Source organism: Oryzias melastigma, linkage group LG1 (genome assembly GCF_002922805.2).
Source record: "Oryzias melastigma strain HK-1 linkage group LG1, ASM292280v2, whole genome shotgun sequence".
In the NCBI taxonomy this organism is placed as follows: domain Eukaryota; kingdom Metazoa; phylum Chordata; class Actinopteri; order Beloniformes; family Adrianichthyidae; genus Oryzias; species Oryzias melastigma.
Window position 1 is genome coordinate 19,806,266 of NC_050512.1, and position 20,707 is coordinate 19,826,972.

General features: G+C 38.8%; 2 protein-coding genes across 6 annotated transcripts in view; one reads left to right on the top strand and one right to left on the bottom strand.

Moving 5' to 3' along the window:
- The window catches only part of apbb2b (amyloid beta (A4) precursor protein-binding, family B, member 2b), a 37,823-nt gene extending 28,922 nt beyond the window's left edge, over positions 1 to 8,901 (bottom strand). For 3 of the 5 annotated variants that reach the window (XM_024289866.2, XM_024289865.2, XM_024289862.2), the window contains exon 1: positions 8,696 to 8,900. The gene's annotated coding sequence lies outside the window, so the exon portion shown is untranslated. Of the gene's footprint in view, positions 1 to 8,618 lie in introns of all 5 variants that reach the window. The other 2 variants (XM_024289864.2, XM_024289863.1) reach the window with 2 other exon arrangements.
- A 3,574-nt stretch (positions 8,902 to 12,475) lies between these two features.
- Positions 12,476 to 20,591, top strand: haspin (histone H3 associated protein kinase). The gene is made up of 16 exons (XM_024289536.2): positions 12,476 to 12,979; positions 13,274 to 13,423; positions 13,524 to 13,664; positions 14,453 to 14,587; positions 14,668 to 16,342; positions 16,637 to 16,766; positions 17,028 to 17,173; positions 17,258 to 17,446; positions 18,307 to 18,392; positions 18,718 to 18,780; positions 18,853 to 18,944; positions 19,030 to 19,109; positions 19,333 to 19,421; positions 19,823 to 19,965; positions 20,047 to 20,149; positions 20,233 to 20,591. Exons 1-16 carry the CDS (start codon positions 12,825 to 12,827, stop codon positions 20,432 to 20,434), a joined length of 3,579 nt encoding a protein of 1,192 aa, XP_024145304.1. The 5' UTR covers positions 12,476 to 12,824; the 3' UTR covers positions 20,435 to 20,591.
- Positions 20,592 to 20,707: the final 116 nt, after the last annotated feature.

Sequence of the window (20,707 nt, forward strand, 5' to 3'; positions counted from 1 at the left end):
GTCGTTCCTGGTCTTCACTCTGAGGAATGACCGCGAGCTCCTGTTCAGAGGCTGTTAGGAGGGGCAGGCTGTTAAAACCACTGAAATGTATGCAAGAGCAAGACCATGTAAGGCTTTGAAAACAAATACAAGAATGTCCAAATGAATTCTAAAACTGACATGGGTCCAATATTGAGGGGCAAGAATGGGGGCGATGCAATCTCTACAATTGGAGGCAGTGAAGATGAGAGAGGTCTAGCTTATAGAAAAGCAAAGGGAGTTGTAGTAATTAAGTCTTTTTTTTCCAAGGTCTTTTTTTCAAGATCACTCGAGGATCAACAAAGACAGAAACGCTAAAACGCAAACACACTTGTGTGACTCGACTGAGGACCCATTTATATTCAACTGAACAAATAACCTCAAGGTTAGACAATAAAATGGTTAAGTCTGGGAAATTTTTAAAGCTATATCTTAAAAACTTGAAAAACATCTAATCTAGACCCTTTTATGTAGGATGACAAGTAAAAAAAATGTAGATAGACTTGTCAACCAAAATAATCATTAACCCTGACATAGAGTATTGTTAATTTCAGCTATGTGAGCAAACCGAACTGTTGTGGATTTACATTGTGAAACACATGCAGATTCATAGCAGTAAATCAGCAGACATAAACTTAAGTTACTCTAAGCTCAAATCAATCAACCTTTCAGCAAATGTGTGAGACAGAAGATGACACATCACAGCAGGCATGCAAAGCATACCAGAACAGAAAGCAGTGTACTGTCTCTTTTGTTGGTACCACGTCATTAAGTTCTACCATCAAGAATGCATGCAGAGAAATCTAAGGGAATATTGTTGGACTCTGGGAATTCTGTTTCATTTCTTGAACAGAACAATGGAGTAACATTCAGCGTAACACCTACAAATCTGATCATTGATTTCTTGAGTTATCCAATATCAAGATATCATGTCAACAGCATGATCTGACATCCCTTCAGATAATGGGAGTAATCTGATTAACACACAAAGTTTTCTCCCCAATAATCCAATTCATTCCAGCAAAGATAAACATAAATGTGATTTATTTTTCTTTTACATAATATGTAAAAAGAGGAAATAATGATTGAAAATGGCAGAGATTGGGAAAATAAAAGACTTATAGGTTCGAGAAGCAAATCATCACTTTTTTTCTTGAAGTTTAACTAAGGGACAGCAGAAGCTAATTAATCTATGTTGCAGATCTATAACCTCAGTAGGACAGCTGTAGGTCAGACTGGAACATGTGTTTTAAATAAAAAATAAAGCTTAAGTCTTCAAATCCCTACATTCACGCAAAATGATAGAAATCAAAAGAATGGACTAAAACATACAAACTAGGGTTTTTAGGTTATTGGATTTCTGGGGTGTCCAGACCCGTGGAGGGTCACAGAGACGAGCGGCCTGATCTTAAGAGGAGCCCAGGTTTGTCTTTCAGTTCCACTGAGACTTGTGCTGCTACCTCAAAAGATGTCACGAAATGGAACGTACAATTGCCGTAATTGTGCAAAGTGTATCGTGATGCGTTGCAAGGGAAACGGAAGTTGAATGCACCTGAGGTACAGGTGATGATGTCATATGGTGACATTATACCATACTTAAGTCATTGGTAAGGTGCTAGTAAACACCCATTACTGATTCTACGTGAATGCTACTCGCAAGGGGTATGTATGTGATACGGAAGTGCCCAAAGGGTGCCCACACCAAGTGCGCTTTAATTCTATAAATTCTAACTGCATGGAAGCACCCCGTACTGATCACGTGAACAACACTCACAAGGCAATTGCACAATCTGTAGGATTTAGGGGAGGGCAAAAAAATGAAAAATTAGTATGACACACCTCCATGCACCAACTTTACTTACTTTAACCTGTGTGTTGCATTAGTGTTCATTAAGACCTGTTGCTAAAACCATGCCCATTGACAAAAAATATCCATGAACATTTTCTCCCTTCAGGCTCAAAGAGTGGTCTACAAACTTGCTATTTCATTTGGAACAACCTGTGTCCCCCATATAGATACCCATTTTGTGCCCGCAGACATCCCATATCCAGCCCTAAGGTCATTTGTGACTGAGGCTTCAATGTTTCAGTTATCTGATCACTTCCAGTTATCTGATTTTAAGTTCATGTAAACAAGTTCACTGGTGGAGAAGGACAGCAAGGATTACATTTTTCTGAGACATTTCTCAAATTGTCAGAACAAACAGAGAAATTGCGCAGCAGAAAACCTGTATTTGAATTCACAACATTGTAAATCAATTTGAGGCTTTTTTCACCCAACGGATCGCTGTGTTGGTTCTTTTTAGCACAATATGCAAGACCATCCTTTCGGCTTGCAGTAAACAAGAAAGCAAGAAATCAGTGGGAAACAAAAACACACACACACAGACAGGCAGACATGCATACACATGCACAAAAGGAAGGCCTGTCAGATCCGAGGCGAGGGCAGAGGCAGCCCAGAGACTGTGCTTCCTAAATATAGCCAAGATGTGACAGGACATCTGAGAGGACAGCGAGGTCCAGACAAACAGAAAAGCACTTAAGACTGTTAGCAATTTTGTGACTTCGGCACAGTCTTGTCCACATAAGAAAAGCCTTTGGCAAGTTGTTGCACTGTAGCCTCACAAGACTATCAGGAAACTACAACAGAGTTTTTATTACGAATAAGATTAATGTCAAACACAGACGTTTAGAGAGGATCACTGTGACACTGCCGGGCAAGGAAAACCAAAAATATAAGTGACTCATACGCAAACAAATGTTTCTGCTGCAGAAAGCCATGACAACTGCAATAAATGTTATTCAATGCTCTTTTTTTGTTCTTGTTCATACTCTTTCCAGCACAATTTTGTGTCCGTTGTCATCAAGTTCTTATTGTTGTTACACAACTTCAACGGCACATTTTTTCCTGAATGGACACTGATTTGGAGTAGAAATTATACAGATGGTTAACCACCTCTGGTGTGCCAGTATCGCACCACCACTGTCTGGAGCAACCACTTTTGCTTCAAGACTACTTTGACTTATTTTAAGCCGTTTCATTATGCGGCCAAACAAGTTGCACTCTTCGTTTGTTAACCTTAAAACCACAATGACGTTTTTTTGCTGAAAAAGTTTCAGGAATCATGTAAAAATGGAGGATTTCTTTTTTACCGTTTGTTGTGATGGTGATTCATTTTACCTCAACCGTGGGAAATGATGAAATGCATCTTGTGCGGTCAAAAACCCAAAAGACCACAATGACAGGAGCTGTGACTCAGCATTCCAATAACCTTTGTAGTCCAACCAAACAGCAATTCAAAAACTGACAAACCGTGGCCTTTTGATTGAAGGTTAATTGTTACATCAGAACAAGGAGAAGGAAGCTGCCAGCCTGTAAAAGCAAGAATGAACAAGGAGACGGATGACAGTCCGCTTCCTACGTTATAAAAAAAAGGGCATCACCTCCATTAATGAGAACATTTTAACAACAATTCTCAGGTACACGCCTTTTTTAAATAAATATTTATACAGTGGTAGTCCCAGGAGAATCTGTTGAGTTCATTTTTAAAAACTGCTTCTGGATATTAGCATAGCTTTTGTTCTGTGATAAATGGTATTATTTAATGGGCTTCTTATTTAATGACCAGACACAGTTCTAGCAGTAATGGAGAATATGGCAAAATTATGATGATCTATAACCAAGATTTGGACACAGGAGACATATCACTACACATTTTTACTTATTAAAATATCGTATTTTAAATGACATTTTTTGGAAAATAAAATGAATTACTACCTCTGGCTTTTTATGCAATTAAAACCACTGAAATCTGATACATGTATAATTGTGAAGCATCTTCCTATAATGGTAAACTGAAGTCAATGGTCTGGATGCCACTGGTGATTTATTCACCCATTCCAACAGCTGGGGAAAAAATTGGATTAAAGTTTACCTGGTTGACATTTGGGATCAGACTATGCTATGACCCAAGTGTGAAAGTGAATCTAATTTTAGATTGAACACTTTTCCACTAGGCAACTGAGCCAGATGAATATGTGTACAGCTTTGATGCCAATAGCTTCATATTCTGACTTTATCAGCATTTATTAAACTCACCTTTTTCAGATTATACTGAAGATTTGTTTGCAGTTCTCTTACTGATTAACAACATTGGCCAACATATTCTAAATACCACTCAAACACACAACATCTTTTCCCACAAACTGACCTGGACCATACAATTTTTTCACCAAAATACAGCAAAGAGCGTCACACCAAGTGTAGGTAGTCTGTTCCCTCTCATTCTGGTTTATGACTGTGGATTTGTTTCAAAAAATGATTCAGATAGAAAAAGACAAAAGGTCAAACTAAAGAGCAAAGACCGTAACGCAGCTGAGCTGGAACGATGGGGGTACAAATTTGAAAATGCAGTGATGTGGAAAAGACATCACCAGCAGGATGGGTGAGATGGGGACTTCTGCTGGTAGCTGTGAAGTCCACCTTCATTATTAGCCATTCACATGGACGACTCTACAGTAAAAGGACAGTCTATAAGTTAGGGTTGTAGATCTGGTCGTGTACGGTCTTGACATCACATATCATGACTTACACACCAAAAATCAAAGCGGTATACAAAAGTCTGTCCAAAAATTAGACTGAGCAACAGACTGATGGAGAAAATGTGGACCCTCCCATTCATTTTTACAGCCTACAGGATGAACTGGGCCTCTGTACTCCTTCCTTGTTCAAACACACCTCACGGCTGTCTGCTCCCTGCAACAACAATGCATCCACACACACATATCCACTATAGCCCGCCTGATAGTGGGCACAATAACACCATGGAAAGGCATTGATTGGAAGCCTTGAAAAAAGGCAGAAAATGAAGAATAATGACAATTTGACACAACCATTCTGTAGGTGGATTACTGTACCAAATCCTTAGCTGATCCTTTCTGTTACATCAACTAAACAGGCAGGAATATTCACTAATATGAGCACATACATGAGTCTGAACAAAAGTTGGTTTCAGAGGAAGAAGGAAGGTGAGAAGTCATCCTGAATCATCATTATACGATTTCTTCCACAACCACACACCGTAATGAGCATGTAGGCACACGCAAACTTCTACCACACTTGTTCAACAGCTGTTGAACATGACTTTGAGCACACACACCATCTAATTGGTTGGTGCTGGGAGGCAGACATCACCCCAATCACACATATACACACTGGTAGGGTTGTATACCTATATTCTGCCCGTCGGAGAAACTATTCCAAACAATTACCCAGAGAAGTGGCCATTTTGAAACAGAGGCACTCTAATAGCAGCAAAGCTAAACAAACAAGGGCAGAGAAACATTCTGCAGAGCTTGGCCCAAAACTCTGCCCATAAATGTCCAAGTCACTTTTTCCATACTCAGCAAATCTTGACATTACACAGAGGGAGGGGTAGAACCTAAATGACAAGGGAAAGAGGGATGACGTGAGGAGAGGTAGCAGGAAATGGGGAGAGGGGTAAAACATAAACCAACAGAACGGCCCGAGAGCCCGGAGCAATTAACAATGAAATCATAGACACACACACTGCAGACCAGAACCAGGCCTGGGTGAGGAGCAAGAGATGGGACCAAGCGTAGAAAGGAGTAAAACGACGACAGCAGTGCAGTATTTTCCACTGTGGTGGTGCAGCTTAAACTGATTAGCTCACTAAAGCAATACCATTGCACAGGCAATAAAAAGGAAAAAAATCTCCACAACTACAGCATGAACTGAGGATCATAACACACAATACTTAGTATTTCTATAAATCACAAGAACCTCTACTTGTCTGAGAATTGCATATTGTCCAGAATCCACATAAATAGTACACTTTTATAGCAGGAAGTTTCCATAAGCACTTTTTTTTACTGAATACTTTGCACCCACCATATAGGCGACACAAGCAAAACAAAAGGATTATTTTTTTCTGAAAAGCAATTTTTGCCTATGTGAAAGAATACATATACAGACAGAGAGGCTCAATAGCAATTGGACATGCATCTTAAACACAGCCACCAGACCTTTTCTCTTCATCTCTCTTTGTTTAACGTGAGAATACCAATTAGAAAGTAGAAGCTGTGAGACAGGAATAAAGTTCTGCTGGTTGTTGTTGCTGTTAGCAGCTTGTTTGTGTTGCGGATGCAAAAACAAAGACGTGGATGGGAGGTTAGCCAAGGTGGAGCACAAACTGATGAGACATACTCCAGCTGTCATCTACAAGCAAACACCAGTCCAAAGAGGATTCCGTCTAATAAGATATGTTTTATAACTAAATTTGATACTTCTATGGATGGATTTGTGTCTGCATAACATAGGCTGTTTATCATCTGCAAAATCCAGCGTCATGGCAGATAAACAATCGACTGTTTATTTAGATAAACAGGATTTATGGACAGCATTGTGTTTGAAATGGTTCGCCTTCTAATTGCTCTTTTTAGTTTAGTTCTGATTTATTTAGGTTTCCTTTTACTTGGTTCGTATTTTTGAAAATAAAATAAAGAACTAAGACCCAAAACAAATGAATAAGTAAACACTTAGGACCGGCCAACAATAAACAGAGCTGAAGAAATGACACAAAAGATGGTTTTGTTTGGTTGTTCAGATAATTGGTTACATGTGACAAAACATGAGCAGCACAAAAATAGAGCCATGAAAACATAAACTGACATACTAAGCATTCAAAAAGTAAAACAATATTTCCAAATAGTGTTTTTTAAAAGATGCATTCTTAATCTGTGTTACAAAGAAAAGTCAGATTAACAAAATAGAACACAGACTAAAACTAATGTTTTCCTTTGCAGCTATCCTTTCCTCTACTGATATGGCTGACTTTAATTTAAATGTTTTTTTGTAAAAATGGCCTAAAATCCAAAACACGACTCAAAAAAGCTCACTATTCTAAAGATCATTATATACAGATGAAAGTGTCTCAAATTGAGTAATTTTCAGAATTCAATTGTGCATTTAATGGAGACAATAATCCATAAATAATTACCAAATGAGACAAAAATCAGATTCATTTTCATTTTAAGTTGATAAGATTTATATTCAAGGATAAATCCAGCTTTACTATCCAAAGAAAACTAGATAAAGTAATAATCTAATTCTGCAACAAGATTCAGTGAATAAAATGGCAATAAAATAATTTATGTTAGTTTAAAATGAAAGTGTATTATTCAAAGCATCTGACAGAAATTAGTGAGAGAAAAACTTCACCCAGGTCTAGTCAGTACCAAGCACCAAGACGAGTTTACATAGCCCATTCTACAGGACTAGAACATGCATTAAGCTCGAGTCAGGAGAATACTCTCCTTTATGCGTGCTTGTTTCACAAGGAGTCTTTTTTGTAAGCTTAAACTGCTCAAGACAAAACACAGTAAGAAGTTTTAAAGAAAAGCAAGATAAAAAAATAGAAATGATCTCCAAGATTTAAGATTTCGTCCTAAAATGTACTGTTTAGTTTGTTTTATAATGGTGATGCATCATTTTACTGACTTTAAAATTAGATACTGAAAAATATGCTATTATAGGAGGATTTTCTGACTCTTTTGTTTATAAAATATTGTTTTTGTTTGCTGGGAATTAGTAAAATTCAGAACAAGTCAACTACCAATAATAATACTTTTAGAAGTTTTTTTTTTTTTGCTTGTTTACATGCTAAGACACCAAAATACTACAACAAAACAGTGGAAGCATGTGGGTATGCAGTAAGCCTTTATTTATTATAATGACAAAAGATTACATGGAAAAGCTGCTGCACTTTATTAAAAATATGTAACTTCCATGACTATTATTTCCTAACCTACCAAAAGCCCTTTTTTAGAATAAAATGTTTATTAGATGTGTAATAAGTTTAAAAGTCGTGTCAATTGATAGATAATGAATGTTGTTTGCTTGACTCATTTTTAGAGGAAGTTCACTATATTTTAACAAATTAAAAGTTTTCTGTGACTTCTATTTTGAAAAAAGGGGGAAATTGAGGGGTCTTTATGGACAACTTTTAATAGTTTTTAATTTAACTTTTGAAATTTTCACAAAATATTTATTAACATGCTAATTCTTTGTGTGTTTTTAAACAACTTATCTTGTTCATTGGTACAAAAGGAGGATATTTTGAAGCGTTTGGGGCCAAACTATTTTTGTTGTAGCTTATGTTCTTATTAAAGTTTCAATGTTGACCAAACATAGGCGACTAGCGGGACGGAACAAGACTCGAGAAGGATTTTTATGACTTTATTTTGGAAGGAGGCTTTGTTTGGAACAGTGTTTTTCTTGCACGAACCCCCAGACGTAGCACTCGAGTTTAGGTAGCTAACACTGCACGCATAGCGGGGACCCACAGACGTCTGCCGCGTGCTAACTTCACCGTTACACTCGCTACACGGCTCGAACCGAACCAAAATCCGCAGCCACGAACCGACACCGACAGGGTCCTGCAGAGCCCCCCCTCCATCTGCCACGGCAGCCTCCCCAGTCCTCTCTGCTCCCCCCTCCACCTCCTTTAGTTGTTTGCAACACAGCGGCGCCCTCGAATGAACACATTCAATCCGCGTTATATGAACTTTAAGTCACTCACGTTATTTGCCCTTCGCTTCAACCGTAACGAGTCTTATAGGATCCGTGCAGGAATTCTCGGCATTCCACATCACTCACCTCATCTCCCGCGGGTTACGTCCTCCCTCGGAGGCTCGCTGCTTCCTTTTTGTTTTTCCCCTCCCGTCCGTTTTCTCTCCTGGCTTGCGTCTTTTTCCTCCTCCCTCCTTGATGCCGCTGGTCTCCGGCAGGGGGAAGAGAAGCTAATCCGGAAGTGAGCCTTTCCTACTTTTTTTTTCCCACAATCCCCTTCCCTTTTATTCAGTTTCCATTTTTTATTGTGTTATCTAGTGAAAAAATCTATATTTAAGTCAATTTAAATACATAGTCATGTTTAATAAACATATTCTTTCATAAATTAGACATAGAATAATCACATTTTGAGCTAAAGTTTAAAACTTTTACATTTTTTTCTCTGTCTGAAAGGTATTTTCTCCTGGACAAGGGACTATATTATTTTTAAACATATTTTTTTCTTCATTGTTTCAACCAAAATGAAAAATGTATTTGTTAGTTTTTGTCTTAACATGTTAATATGCAAAAAAAAGAAGCTGAACAAGGGTTTTGTTTGACTTTGTTCACGTGTGCAAAACCTCACTCCAAATACCTTTTAATTACCTAGTTATATGACTGAATAAGCACATCAGTGAAGATTCTATTTTCAAATTCCCATCCTATCCTAATTACTAAAAAACTAAGTAGTGCTGCACATATAGAGATGAGTGCACACTTCATTCATATGCACACTATTTTTTTATTCTGAATGGTGAATATGACATCACCGATTTCACAAAATTAAAATCTAATCAATACCATCATTATACAGTGTCTATGAATCTACTGTGTTCTGAAAATGTGTTCAAATGCAATGCATTGTGGTCTATATTCAGTAATGTAGTAGTGAGCGTCGGGTTTTTCCCAAAGACTTCTGGGTAATTTCTAGGGCACTTGGCACTTGATTTTGGAATTGTAGATTGGGATAGCACTACTTGGTTAACGCTCTATAAGGTGCACTATGTAGTGATAGTGAAGGAATTCGTACCTACCCTAAGGATGCCATGATTCTTGGTTAGAAAATGAACAGTTTGTTACACTGGAGGATAGCATATTTTGTATATGCTAATGTATATGCAACAAACCGAATCAAAACTCGAGGTTTGAACTGATTCTTGGGGAAATTGAATCACTGCATCCTCAGTATTTACACAGATAAATGAATATCCAGATCCACAGGCCACATCTGTCTTTGCCTTCCTTTCCACCGTGTAATGCAGAAGTCACACCAGGCCAGAGTTCTGGAGGACTTGAATAATTCATTGCGTTATATTACTGGTTATTTTAGAATGTGAAACTCTGTATTAACTGTTTCCACTCTGGAGGCTTTTGCATAAGAACTAAGTGCTTGTTTTAACCAGCTGTCCTTTTGCAAACTTGCTTAGAATAGAATACATGGATCCCAGCAGCAGTGACTGGATGCTTTCTTTAAACAAAGGTAAACATACTTATTAAGATTTTCTTAATTGTAGATTAGAGATACAACTTATCTCAAAATGTTATGCCATTAGTTTAAAAGGATTTTTTTCAGAAATCTTGCAGTTGTCCACTTTTATCTCACAGGTTTAGGGGATTATTGAAGTTTTTGGTTAATTGAGGAAAAGATCAGATTTTGTTAAAAATCCACGCCATTGAAATTTGGGCTTTTGATGTTTTAACATTTTTAACATAAATATTTTTAAGGTATATTTTTTACCTTAAGACTATTTAATGAATTCCGAAAAGGCCAATTCCAATCTTACTTTTACTCTTTTGTCTTGCTGGGATTCAATTCATCCCACCTTTTATACAAGATCCAAACTCTTTACCTTAAGAATCATTTTACTGACCTTGTACTTTGTTCTTTCCAGAGCTCCTGACAACCTAAAATTTTAGACATTCTAAATGGGTCATAGTACCAAGTCAAGACTCGCCAATACCACGTTTGTAGGTTTTTTCCAAATAAAAGAAATTCAGATTTTAATTTGTTAATCAAAATCTTTTAACCAATATTTTCCATCTCCCAAAAAGTAAAAGTTGTAAAGTGAAAAGCAAGCTCAAGCTGCTTTACAGGAAGCTGATGCAACAAAGCTCAATAAACAGAGCTTTGAAAAAAAAAAAATAAATAAATAAATCAAAGCTGGGAGAAGAGAACATGTAAAACTGACCATGCAAAGACAAGCTGACAGATTGATGGGAAGTAAGACATAAATACTTTGGAGTGAGACAAAGTAAGTGTTTTCTTTCACAACAATTAAAACCAAAGACCATGACGGTGTACAGTAATGACTTTCCTAACTAAATATAAGGTGTCACTGGATGTTATCAATAACTCAAAATTAAGGCTTTTTAAAAAATAAATTTGGTGATAAAAGATAAAAATTAAAAGGTTTTGTAATAGGTTGCACATCTACTGTCTGTGAAATGTTTTCCGCTTTGGACAGCAGGCCAGAAAACCCAGCTGGAACTGTTGCTTGGTAATATTTAAGTAAGTATTATTAAAGTTGACTAAATGACAGTGGAATTCAAACAATGTTTAAAATGTTTTTTTGCAAAAGTTATGACAAACTGTACTAGTGTCAATAATAATATTTTAACTTTAATCAAATATGTCAACAAAGAACAAACACGCTCACAAAAGTAGCATGACACCATTCTCTCAGTTGCTAGGTTTCTTATTTGGTTGATCAAGTTTCTCTCCAATAGTTTAATAAAACCATTGATTCACTTAGTTCAACTACATGAAAATCCATACTCCTAGAGTTTCCCTGTTCCCCCCATACATGCATGGATTTTCTCCAAGCACGCCAGCCTCCTCCTGCAGTCCAAAATCACGCTTCCTAGTCTAAATTGTAAAGCTACATCGTCCCCCAGGAGTGAATGTGAGTGTGTGTGGTTGACTGTGTCTGTGTGACGCTGCAAAGGACTGGACCATCAGGTGTACCCCCACTAGAGCAGAAAAGTGGGCAAGTAGCAAAGCCCACAGAGCCCAAGTATTTCTGTGGACTTCAGCATCCTTGTGACCCAGAACAAAGAATAAACAGGTTTAGATGAATGAAAACAAAATCTGATAAATGAGGACATCTGGTGGTAAAACTGTTGCATTACATCAGTCTGTGTGCAATTAAATTTAGAACAGCTTTTATTTAAAATAAATACTGGCAAGATGTGATGTAAACATATTTAAAGAAATATCTAAATGTTATAAAGTTTCACATTACTTCAGATCATTTTTACCATTTTTTGACCCATATCTTACTGGATGGATGGAAGATCTGTCTTCTGTGGGTCTCTTAAAAAAAGAAAGAAAAACTTTCAAGAGACCAGTCCAACCAAATTATTTGATAAAATACCGAATCTGTGCCATTTCTGTGGATTCTGCACCACATTAAATGGTGCATTTGTAAAAAGTAGTATTTTTTGTAATGGTCCCTATAAATGAATTGTAACAAAATATTCCTAATAAATACATAAATAAATAAATGCCGGGGGTAAAATATAGTTCAACTGAATTTTGCCATTTAATTTATCATACGGTGGTTTGATATGAAAGCTTCTACTATTTACAATTCCTTATTGGAAAGCCACCTTTTACAGAGCAACTCTTATTTAAGTTTTCACTGTTTTTCATCAACGTGAAGATCTTTTATTTTATTTTATTTTATTTTATTTTATTTTATTTTATTTTATTTTATTTTATTTTATTTTATTTTATTTTATTTTATTTTATTTTATTTTATTTTATTTTATTTTATTTTTATATCCTCCAAACCGCCAGGTGTCGCTGTTCCTGAAAGTTCCGCAAGTTATTGTCCAATCAACGGTTTCCAAAGATTTAAACTAGAAGCGGATCCTGAAGCTCCATGATCTTTTCTCGTAATGAAACAAAGTAGCCTCGCCACAGTTCCGCGTATAAGATTAGCGATTTTAAGTCATTTTTTCTCCCTGCATGTGGACTAAAGCGGCAATTTAGATCAAGTCACATTCTTCAAATGCTGTGACGTGTAATGGTTTTTAACGAACTGGATCTGATAGCAGAGATCGACGCCTTAGTTAGAAATTAACGGTTTGTTTTTTAAATCCGCGAGGTTTATTTATTGTGGATCTAATCATTTGTTTCATCGAGTTTGGATAAAATCGCCCGGTTATCACAAACATGAAGCCGGTAAAGAAATCGTTATTTCTGAGGACTTATGGCAAACAGATGCGGAAGGTTTCCGCTTGGATCTCCCCTGAAGATCGCAAACGAGCCTTCGAAAGCACCGATTCTGACGATTCTGTTTTTGAGTCCGCAAAACCCAGAAGAACGAGGTATGATCAGGCTTTTGAAAGAGATCAGAACAGCATTCATACATTCACACAAGCAAACTGTTTGTTTTTATTTTATTTTTGTGTGTTTGTCAGATTTAAGCCTGTCGAAAAAAGATGTACATTAAATAACTTGGAAAAATAAGATGACACACAAAAAAGTAAACAGCTGACAACTTCAATATTTTACTTAGTGCTAGTAGAATTTAACTCAATAAATGAATAAACCAATGATTTATGACATTGTTAAAATCCTTGCAGGAATGATGAACATGATTCTGTTGTTTGATTTTGTAGAGGAAAGCGAAGTTGGACCTGCAGTCAAAACATCCGTCCAGCCAAGAAAAAGGCCATGCAGCAGATGAAGGAGAAGAGCTATGATCAGGACAGTTTGATCAATGAGAACTTCATCCTTTCACATCCTAACCAAGAGAACTCCAAAACAAGGTTTGACAAATAACATGACTACAAAAAATGTGTAAAATCACACAATGAATGCAGAATTTGGTCTTATACTGAATGTTTTTGCTGTATTTTTTCATCTTAGAGGCAGAAAAGCCAGTGTTTGCAGCAGAAACAGTAGCACAAGTCATCCTGTGGAGAGGAAGGCCAGTCTGCGTTCAGCAGAAACGAGCAGCAAAGAGGAAACCTTCTCATGTACCCTAAACAAAAACAAAATGGTTCTAGGGTAAGTGCTTTATTTTCTTCTTTTTCTGTGTTGCTGCAGAAAGGTGGTGCTGCTGAGTCATTTTCTAATAAACTTGGATTTCGGCTGATGGATTAGAGAGCACCAAATTAAAAAAAAGAAGATTTTTATTTATTTTCACTCAATAGATTTTAGTCTCTGCTTTTATCCCTTAAACAATGTGAAAGTTGTGTTTTTAATATGTTTTTGATGTTGGAGGACATATATAAAGAAAATTAGGCTTTAAATCGCATTCCTCTTAAATTACAGGTTTTTGATTTAGGCTAAAACAGCCTAATCTGGATAAAAAGACCATTTGCAACACTTTTACAATAGATCAAAAGATGATGGGAGTGGGACTTCAACTGTGCAAATATTTCTACTAGGGGTGAAAAGAAAAATCAATTTGCATTGATTTAAAATGCTGACAAGAAGATATTTAATTAATAACTTGTGAGCGTTTTTCAGCATCTTACTTTTGTTTTCCACCCAAAATCTGACCGCTAGTTGCCAGCACAGGACAATAAAATCTCGCTAGAACCATCTTGTGTTAAATATTCGGTCACCTTTGGTTCAGTAAGCCTTGCAGTTTTTTTGTATGAGACAGGTACTACTTAGTATGACTTGTTTTTTTTTTTGTTTTGGTAGTCTTGGGATATATTGTGTTATGTATCATATCGCTAGACGTGTATCGTGATGTTTATTGTATTGCCAGATTCTTTTCAACACCCCTAATTTCTACCATTGATGATTCCAAAGAAATACATTTTTGTTTCTTTCTACATCAACAGGAAAAGCCGGCTTGTGTCCGCCCCAGTTTTAACAAAGCAGAAGCGCCATAAAATTACGTTTACGGGTGACAGTGAGGAGGAAAACGCTGCACCAAAATTCAAGAAAAAATCGGTTAAATCATCTACAGACTCCAAGTAAGCACTTTTCCTGTAAAAATGTATGACTTTCAGCAGAAAAGAGTGTCACGAGTTATGTCTTTCTTAACCTTCCTCAGTGTTGATCTTCCATCTGCCGGTCGCTTTGTAACCCGCCGCAGATGTGCACGTCTGACCAGGCTCGCCAAACCCACAGCCAGTGCCCACAGCTCATCAGATGACTTTACTTCTGACCGGGTTTTCCGGGCCACCAGGAGAAGAAAAGCCCCTTTGGCATTTGGACTTTGCAGTTCGGAGAGCTCCGTGAATGATGTTGGGATGTCAAACTGTGCGACCAATCCCCTTCAGGAGATTTCACTCAACGTGTCGGTGGAGCGCACTCTTGGACCGCGTCTAAGAAAACCCATCTTCTGCTCCACGCCGTCTGCAGGTTTCTCCAGAAAACAAGGACCGCTGGAAGCCTTTCCCGCCTGTGATCAGGACAGCTCTCCTCCATCCGTGTCGGTCAGCTACATCGGAGCTTCCCACGAAGACCTTTTCTCTTCTCATCAGCCCGTCCTTCCAGCGCAGCCCGAGTCCGCCTGTGGATTGAACTCTGAGGACAGGAGCCAGCGAGATCTGTATCACATTGAAGAGCAGTCGGTGGAGCTGTTTGTGGAGCCCAAGGAAAGCAGTGAAGCCAAAAGTGTAGGCGGAGCATCGTCGGTGGTGAACCTGATCTCTGTGGAGGGTGACGGCAGCAGTAGTTTTGTGTCTGCAGCAGGAGGTTTGGAATGGCTGGTGGAAGCTCTGAAGGAAGAATGCTTGAGCCGCCGCTGGACAGTTCAGCTGGACAGGTTAGGTTTGGTCCTTGTGTCTCAACTTGGCGACACAACGTACTCGTCCTGTTTGGAGCGCTCAGGCTCCGTCAGCAGCCTCCAGGCGGCTTCACAGCTGGTGGAAAACGGCAAAACTTTACACTGGACGTCTTCGGCGTCTGATCTTCATCAGGCACCATCTGTTGACCAAAATAAGTCATCCAACCGCTTGATTGCAGGAGCAACCAAGGAGCAGCTGGAGTCAGGTGTTGACTCAACCCACATATCTGACTTTATCCATGATGTGATCGTGAGTCCACATGTTCCAGCAGGAACCTGTGTGACACCGTTTAGGTCAGAAGAGGAAAAAGCAGCACAGGAGGAGAGTTTGGAAAAACTGCAACTGAAAGACATGCAACCCGAGGATGCAGCTTCTGCGATGGTGCCAAGTCTAGATACCGATGTTGAACTCACAAGAGAATGTACTGTAGCTCTCTTCTGTGTAGAAACCACCAAGAATGCACCAGCAGAGACGCCCGACCCTGAAAAATCTGTCTCACCACTGAAGAAAAGATGCAGGAGCAACAGAGCTGTCGTGCAAGTGAAGAGGATAGGTCTGTCCGAACTCAAAGAAACCCTGCAGATCAAAGACGGTACGCGGGAGTCTTTGGATAAATCAGACGGCAATCGGGATGCAAAGACTGCCCTTCCGTCTGATGGCGACAAAAAAATCTCCAGCGTTAGACGCAGGAAGGCGTCCTCTGGTGAGAGAGGGGCCCCAAAGCATAGAAAAAAGCCTGCTGGAGACAAGAAAATGAAGAGCTCTGCGGTGGACACGTCTAACACCACCAGGAAGGCGTGTGTCAGCGGAATGAGTGTTAGTCGCTGGAAAAACAAGGGCGGGAATTTCAGAAGCCGGGCGGAGCAAACGGGAAGCTCCAAGATTGTGGACTGTAGCATCAGTGAGCTGATCTCTGCACGATGGAAGCAGCCTCAGGTATGATATTAGTGACTTCCAGTCATTTCCATTTCACTGAATCAGTTTTATTTAATTTAATTTAGCAGAACTTAAAATAATACTCCAAATGACACATGTCTACGTAGGAAATGAGTATCTAACATAAAAGAGGTCCATCCCATAACCATTTATTGCAATTTAAGCCCAGCCCTAGTAGAAATGGAGGGAAACATGTTTCTTTGATAGATAGAAGACAAAGTGTGATATCTTAGGGTTGATTGATGTTTTTTAAACCTGTAGGGTTCTTAATTCTGATCTCCATCCCTTATTCAGGAGTTGCTGACCAATCCAGAGAATGTTTTCACCCCGCTGAAGACAAATCCGCTGCTGGCTAATTTAACCCCCAGCACACACACCTGGAGCCGCATCAAAGCCGGCCTGTCCATCCATCGCAAAGCAATGGGTAAAATATCTGACTCACTCCCATGAAAATGGTGTTTTTGACTTGATCTTGTGTTTTTTTCCTCATGATGAATAAAGGAAATCTGCTGCTCTGCAGAAACTATGTCCTAGAAAACAACTTTTTTTTTTTTTTAATTTGGCGAAAAACGGCACAATCATAATTAACACAGCACTGGGAATGTTTTTAAAATACAGCAAAAAGATGATCAGAGTGGAACTTAAACATGGATTTTTGATTCTTTAATTTTGTTTTTTTTTTTAGTTCAACTCACCCCCAAGAGTCTCCACATGTCGGAGACTCCAAGAAGGACTGCTCTGGCGAACGTGAGTCAGGATCTCTTTGCCACTCCTCTACGTACGCCCCTCCCCAAACACCTGCGCTCCCAGCTGCTGAGCCAATACTCCCTGGTAAGAAACCATGTCTCCGCCATTGACCGTCACTGGAAGGATCCCGCTAAATAAATGTAAATTTTTTTGTATCTTCTTCCACAGGTTGTGAGCGAAGGGGAAGAGCTGTCGGACGCAGAGAAGGTGTACGCCGAGTGTGGCCAGCAGCGCCCGCTGCCCTGGGAAGAGTGCATTCTCCCTCATCGCAGCAAAGGGTGTGTGAAGATCGGGGAGGGGACCTTTGGGGAGGTCTTCTCCACCACCAACGCTGCTGGAGAGACAGTGGCACTCAAAGTATGAACATCTTTTCTTTTGGGGGTTTGGGAGCTGCATATTAAACTCACCTACAGCAGTTTGATGCTCAAAGTCCAAAAAACCTTTAAAATTATTTAAAAATGCTGCTCACTTACTTAGTAAATTAATATTGATTTTAGGGAAACTTGTGTTACACTATAAGTAATTTGGTCCAATTTGTTACTGACCAAAACATAGTGGTTATTTATAAAAAATCTGCTTTATAACAATGTTATATTTTTCTATGTTTAGTCATTTTAACTCTTTTCTATTGACAACAACAAAAACTAGTCCATTTCAAAATAAAAGTACAAAACAACAACAACAATAATCCAATCTATAAGTAATTTAAGCCTTTTCCAATGATTTTTCTCATTTATGTGTCACGTTAAAAATGTAAATAGGTTTGATCCAGTGACCCATTTGTTTTTATTTAGCTGGTTAAAAATACATCTGACTCACTGGTCATTTTTTTGGCAAAATTGTGGTCACTAAAATAGACTTTTTGACATCAACAAATGGGCATGAAAAAAAAATCCTCCAAGAAGTTTTTCCACATCCAGGGATACATAAATCTATATTCTATATTTCTGTTATGAATATTAAACAAAGATCCATGGAAGTAAAAAAAAAATCTTTAATTTTGTGTTTGTTTGTTTTAATCTGTCAGTATTTGGAGTTTTGTGCAGTTCACCAAATAACCACTAGAGGGCTTGCTTAAAAATGGATCATGAGATTTTAGGGGAAAAGGACTCTTGTGTTCATTTATGAGGTTGTATCTCTATACAGTAAATTTAGTAAATGGAACAAGTCACATTTTAAGGTCTATATGTGCATTTTAAATGAAGTGTCATTTTCAGATAATTCCAATAGAGGGCAGCGAGAAGGTGAATGGAGAGGACCAGAAGACCTTTGGGGAGATTCTCCATGAGATTATAATATCCAAGTAAGTGCAGAATAAAGCCCACCTCCTCAGATTTTTAGTTTACCTTACTTTCTTTTATGAAGAGTCTCAGAGATTTCCAAAACCATCAAAAACAGTCTTATTTTTTAGCTTTTAGAACATAAAGTGAACATGAAAGTTTGGACATAACTGAGATGGTTCATTGTGACAGGCGTGCACACTAATACTCTGTGTTTCTGGAGATACCAGGATTATGAGGTCTGGTTGGCTTTAATTGAGTGATGCATGATAATTAACTTTGGAAAGCACTTCAAAGTATTCAGGCAGAGCTGTGCTAATAAGCTGTGTGGGTGTGTTTTTCTACCAGGGAGCTCAGCAGCTTGAAAGAGAAGCAGCACAACCAGACTCATGGTTTTATTGGACTCAATGAGTGAGTTTAACTTTCTTTGAATCTTGTTTGATCATGTTTCAACGATGTGACTAAATGTGTTATTTCTCGCAGTCTCCACTGCGTTCAGGGATCCTACCCATCAGATTTCTTGAAGGCCTGGGATGCTTATGACCGGCGGAAAGTTTCTGAAAACGACAGGCCAGGTGAGCGAGATCAAAACCCCCTTTGATCACATTTTTCAAGGCCCGAGCAACGAAAAAAAAACATTACGTGTGTGTCTTTGCATAGACTTCTTTACAAAACAGCAGCTGTTCATCATCCTGGAGTTTGAGTTTGGAGGTGTGGACTTGGAGAACAGCAACGGAACGGTATGCACAGATCAACAGCTGTCACTTTAGCTCATCCACTCAGGAGGAGACGTTAATATTACAAGTACAGGCTGTAAAATTGTTTTTACAATTTGAACAAACTGGAAGTTTTGACCCTATAAAAACTATTGATTCTGCAAATCAGAGAAAAGAACAAGCCCTTTAGATCCTAAGTATTCCCCGACTGGCGCCGGACTAATGAAAAACCTCTCTGTGTGTGAAGCTGGCGTCTTTGGGGGTGGCAAAGAGCATTCTTCATCAGGTCACGGCTGCATTGGCGGTTGCTGAGCAGGAGCTACACTTCGAACACAGGTAAAGCGTGTTCTGCTTCTTTTCATGCATCACTGTCAGAACCCGGGTAGTGCTTACAGTTTATGATTTTGTCTTAAAGACTCACTCTGATGATTAAGCTCTGATTAAGCATGCTTAAAACTGCAGAACTGGGAACGCTTTGAAAATAGATAAACATTTGATCAGAGTGGGACTGTAACTTTCATAGCTTAAACTCTACTAAATCTTGCCACCATAGATATGTGTTGTGATCTGTATCTAAATGAATTGCATAATATTGGCATGTTAAAGAAGTCCAAGTTAAATGCATGACCGCTGCAGTGGATACCTTAGGCTCTTTCCTTTGAGGTTAGAGGTTTAACAACCTGACCTCAGTGCAGTCAATGTTGTTTGTGTTAACTCTCATGACACGTTTGCTTCAGGGACCTCCACTGGGGTAACGTTCTGGTCAAATCAACCAGGCAGAGAAAGGGGAGCTTCCTCCTTAATGGAGCGACCCACCACATGGAAACCAGAGGCGTGCTGGTCCGCATCATCGACTATTCTCTCTCAAGGCTGGAAATCGGTCAGTCTTTTTTTGCAGCTCTTTTCTAACATGTTTTGCTCCGACTAAAATTACTAAAAAGTTTTGTTTGAATCCTTTTAGACGAGCTGACAGTGTCCTGCGACATCTCAAACGACGAGGAGCTCTTCATGGGTCAGGGAGACTACCAGTTTGAAATCTACAGACTGATGAGACAAGAGAACGGGTCAGACACAAACTTTTAAGCATCTATTGTTTGGGCTCATTTGACGAACCCATACGAAGCGATGTGGTTTATCATCCTTACAGGAACGAGTGGAGCAGCTACCACCCTCACAGCAATGTGCTGTGGCTGCACTACCTGTGCTCCAAGCTGCTGTCCATGAAGTACCGCAGTTCAGGAAGCAGGGATGCCAAGGACACGCGAGAGGCGCTCAGCCGTTTCCATGACAACATCCTCCAGTACAGCTCGGCCACAGAGGCCCTGAGAAATTGCGCCATGTTTCAATAACACAAGTGAAAAACTTCACACAGGAAGAGGCTAGTGGAGAGGGGGATGGTCTCTGGCCCCTGATGAAAAAATGGAAAAAACAATGTAATTCGGACCACTTTTAAAAAGGATTGTTCGATTAAAAAGGCAAATAAAATTGATATAATGGTCAAAAGTTTTTGGGGGTCTTTTCAATGCTTTTAGCTCATTTATTTTAGATTTCTAGTAATGTTGAACTGCTGAAAAGTTTTTATTTAATGACTTGTCCAGTTTTTGTTCAGCTCCTTGTTGCTA

Bases quoted from the DNA above. Each gene is read 5' to 3' on its own strand.
- haspin (XM_024289536.2), top strand. From the start codon at position 12,825: ATGAAGCCGGTAAAGAAATCGTTATTTCTGAGGACTTATGGCAAACAG. The intron at 16,343-16,636 runs GTATGATATTAG...TCCCTTATTCAG, and splicing joins CACGATGGAAGCAGCCTCAG to GAGTTGCTGACCAATCCAGA. The intron at 19,422-19,822 runs GTAAAGCGTGTT...CGTTTGCTTCAG, and splicing joins GAGCTACACTTCGAACACAG to GGACCTCCACTGGGGTAACG.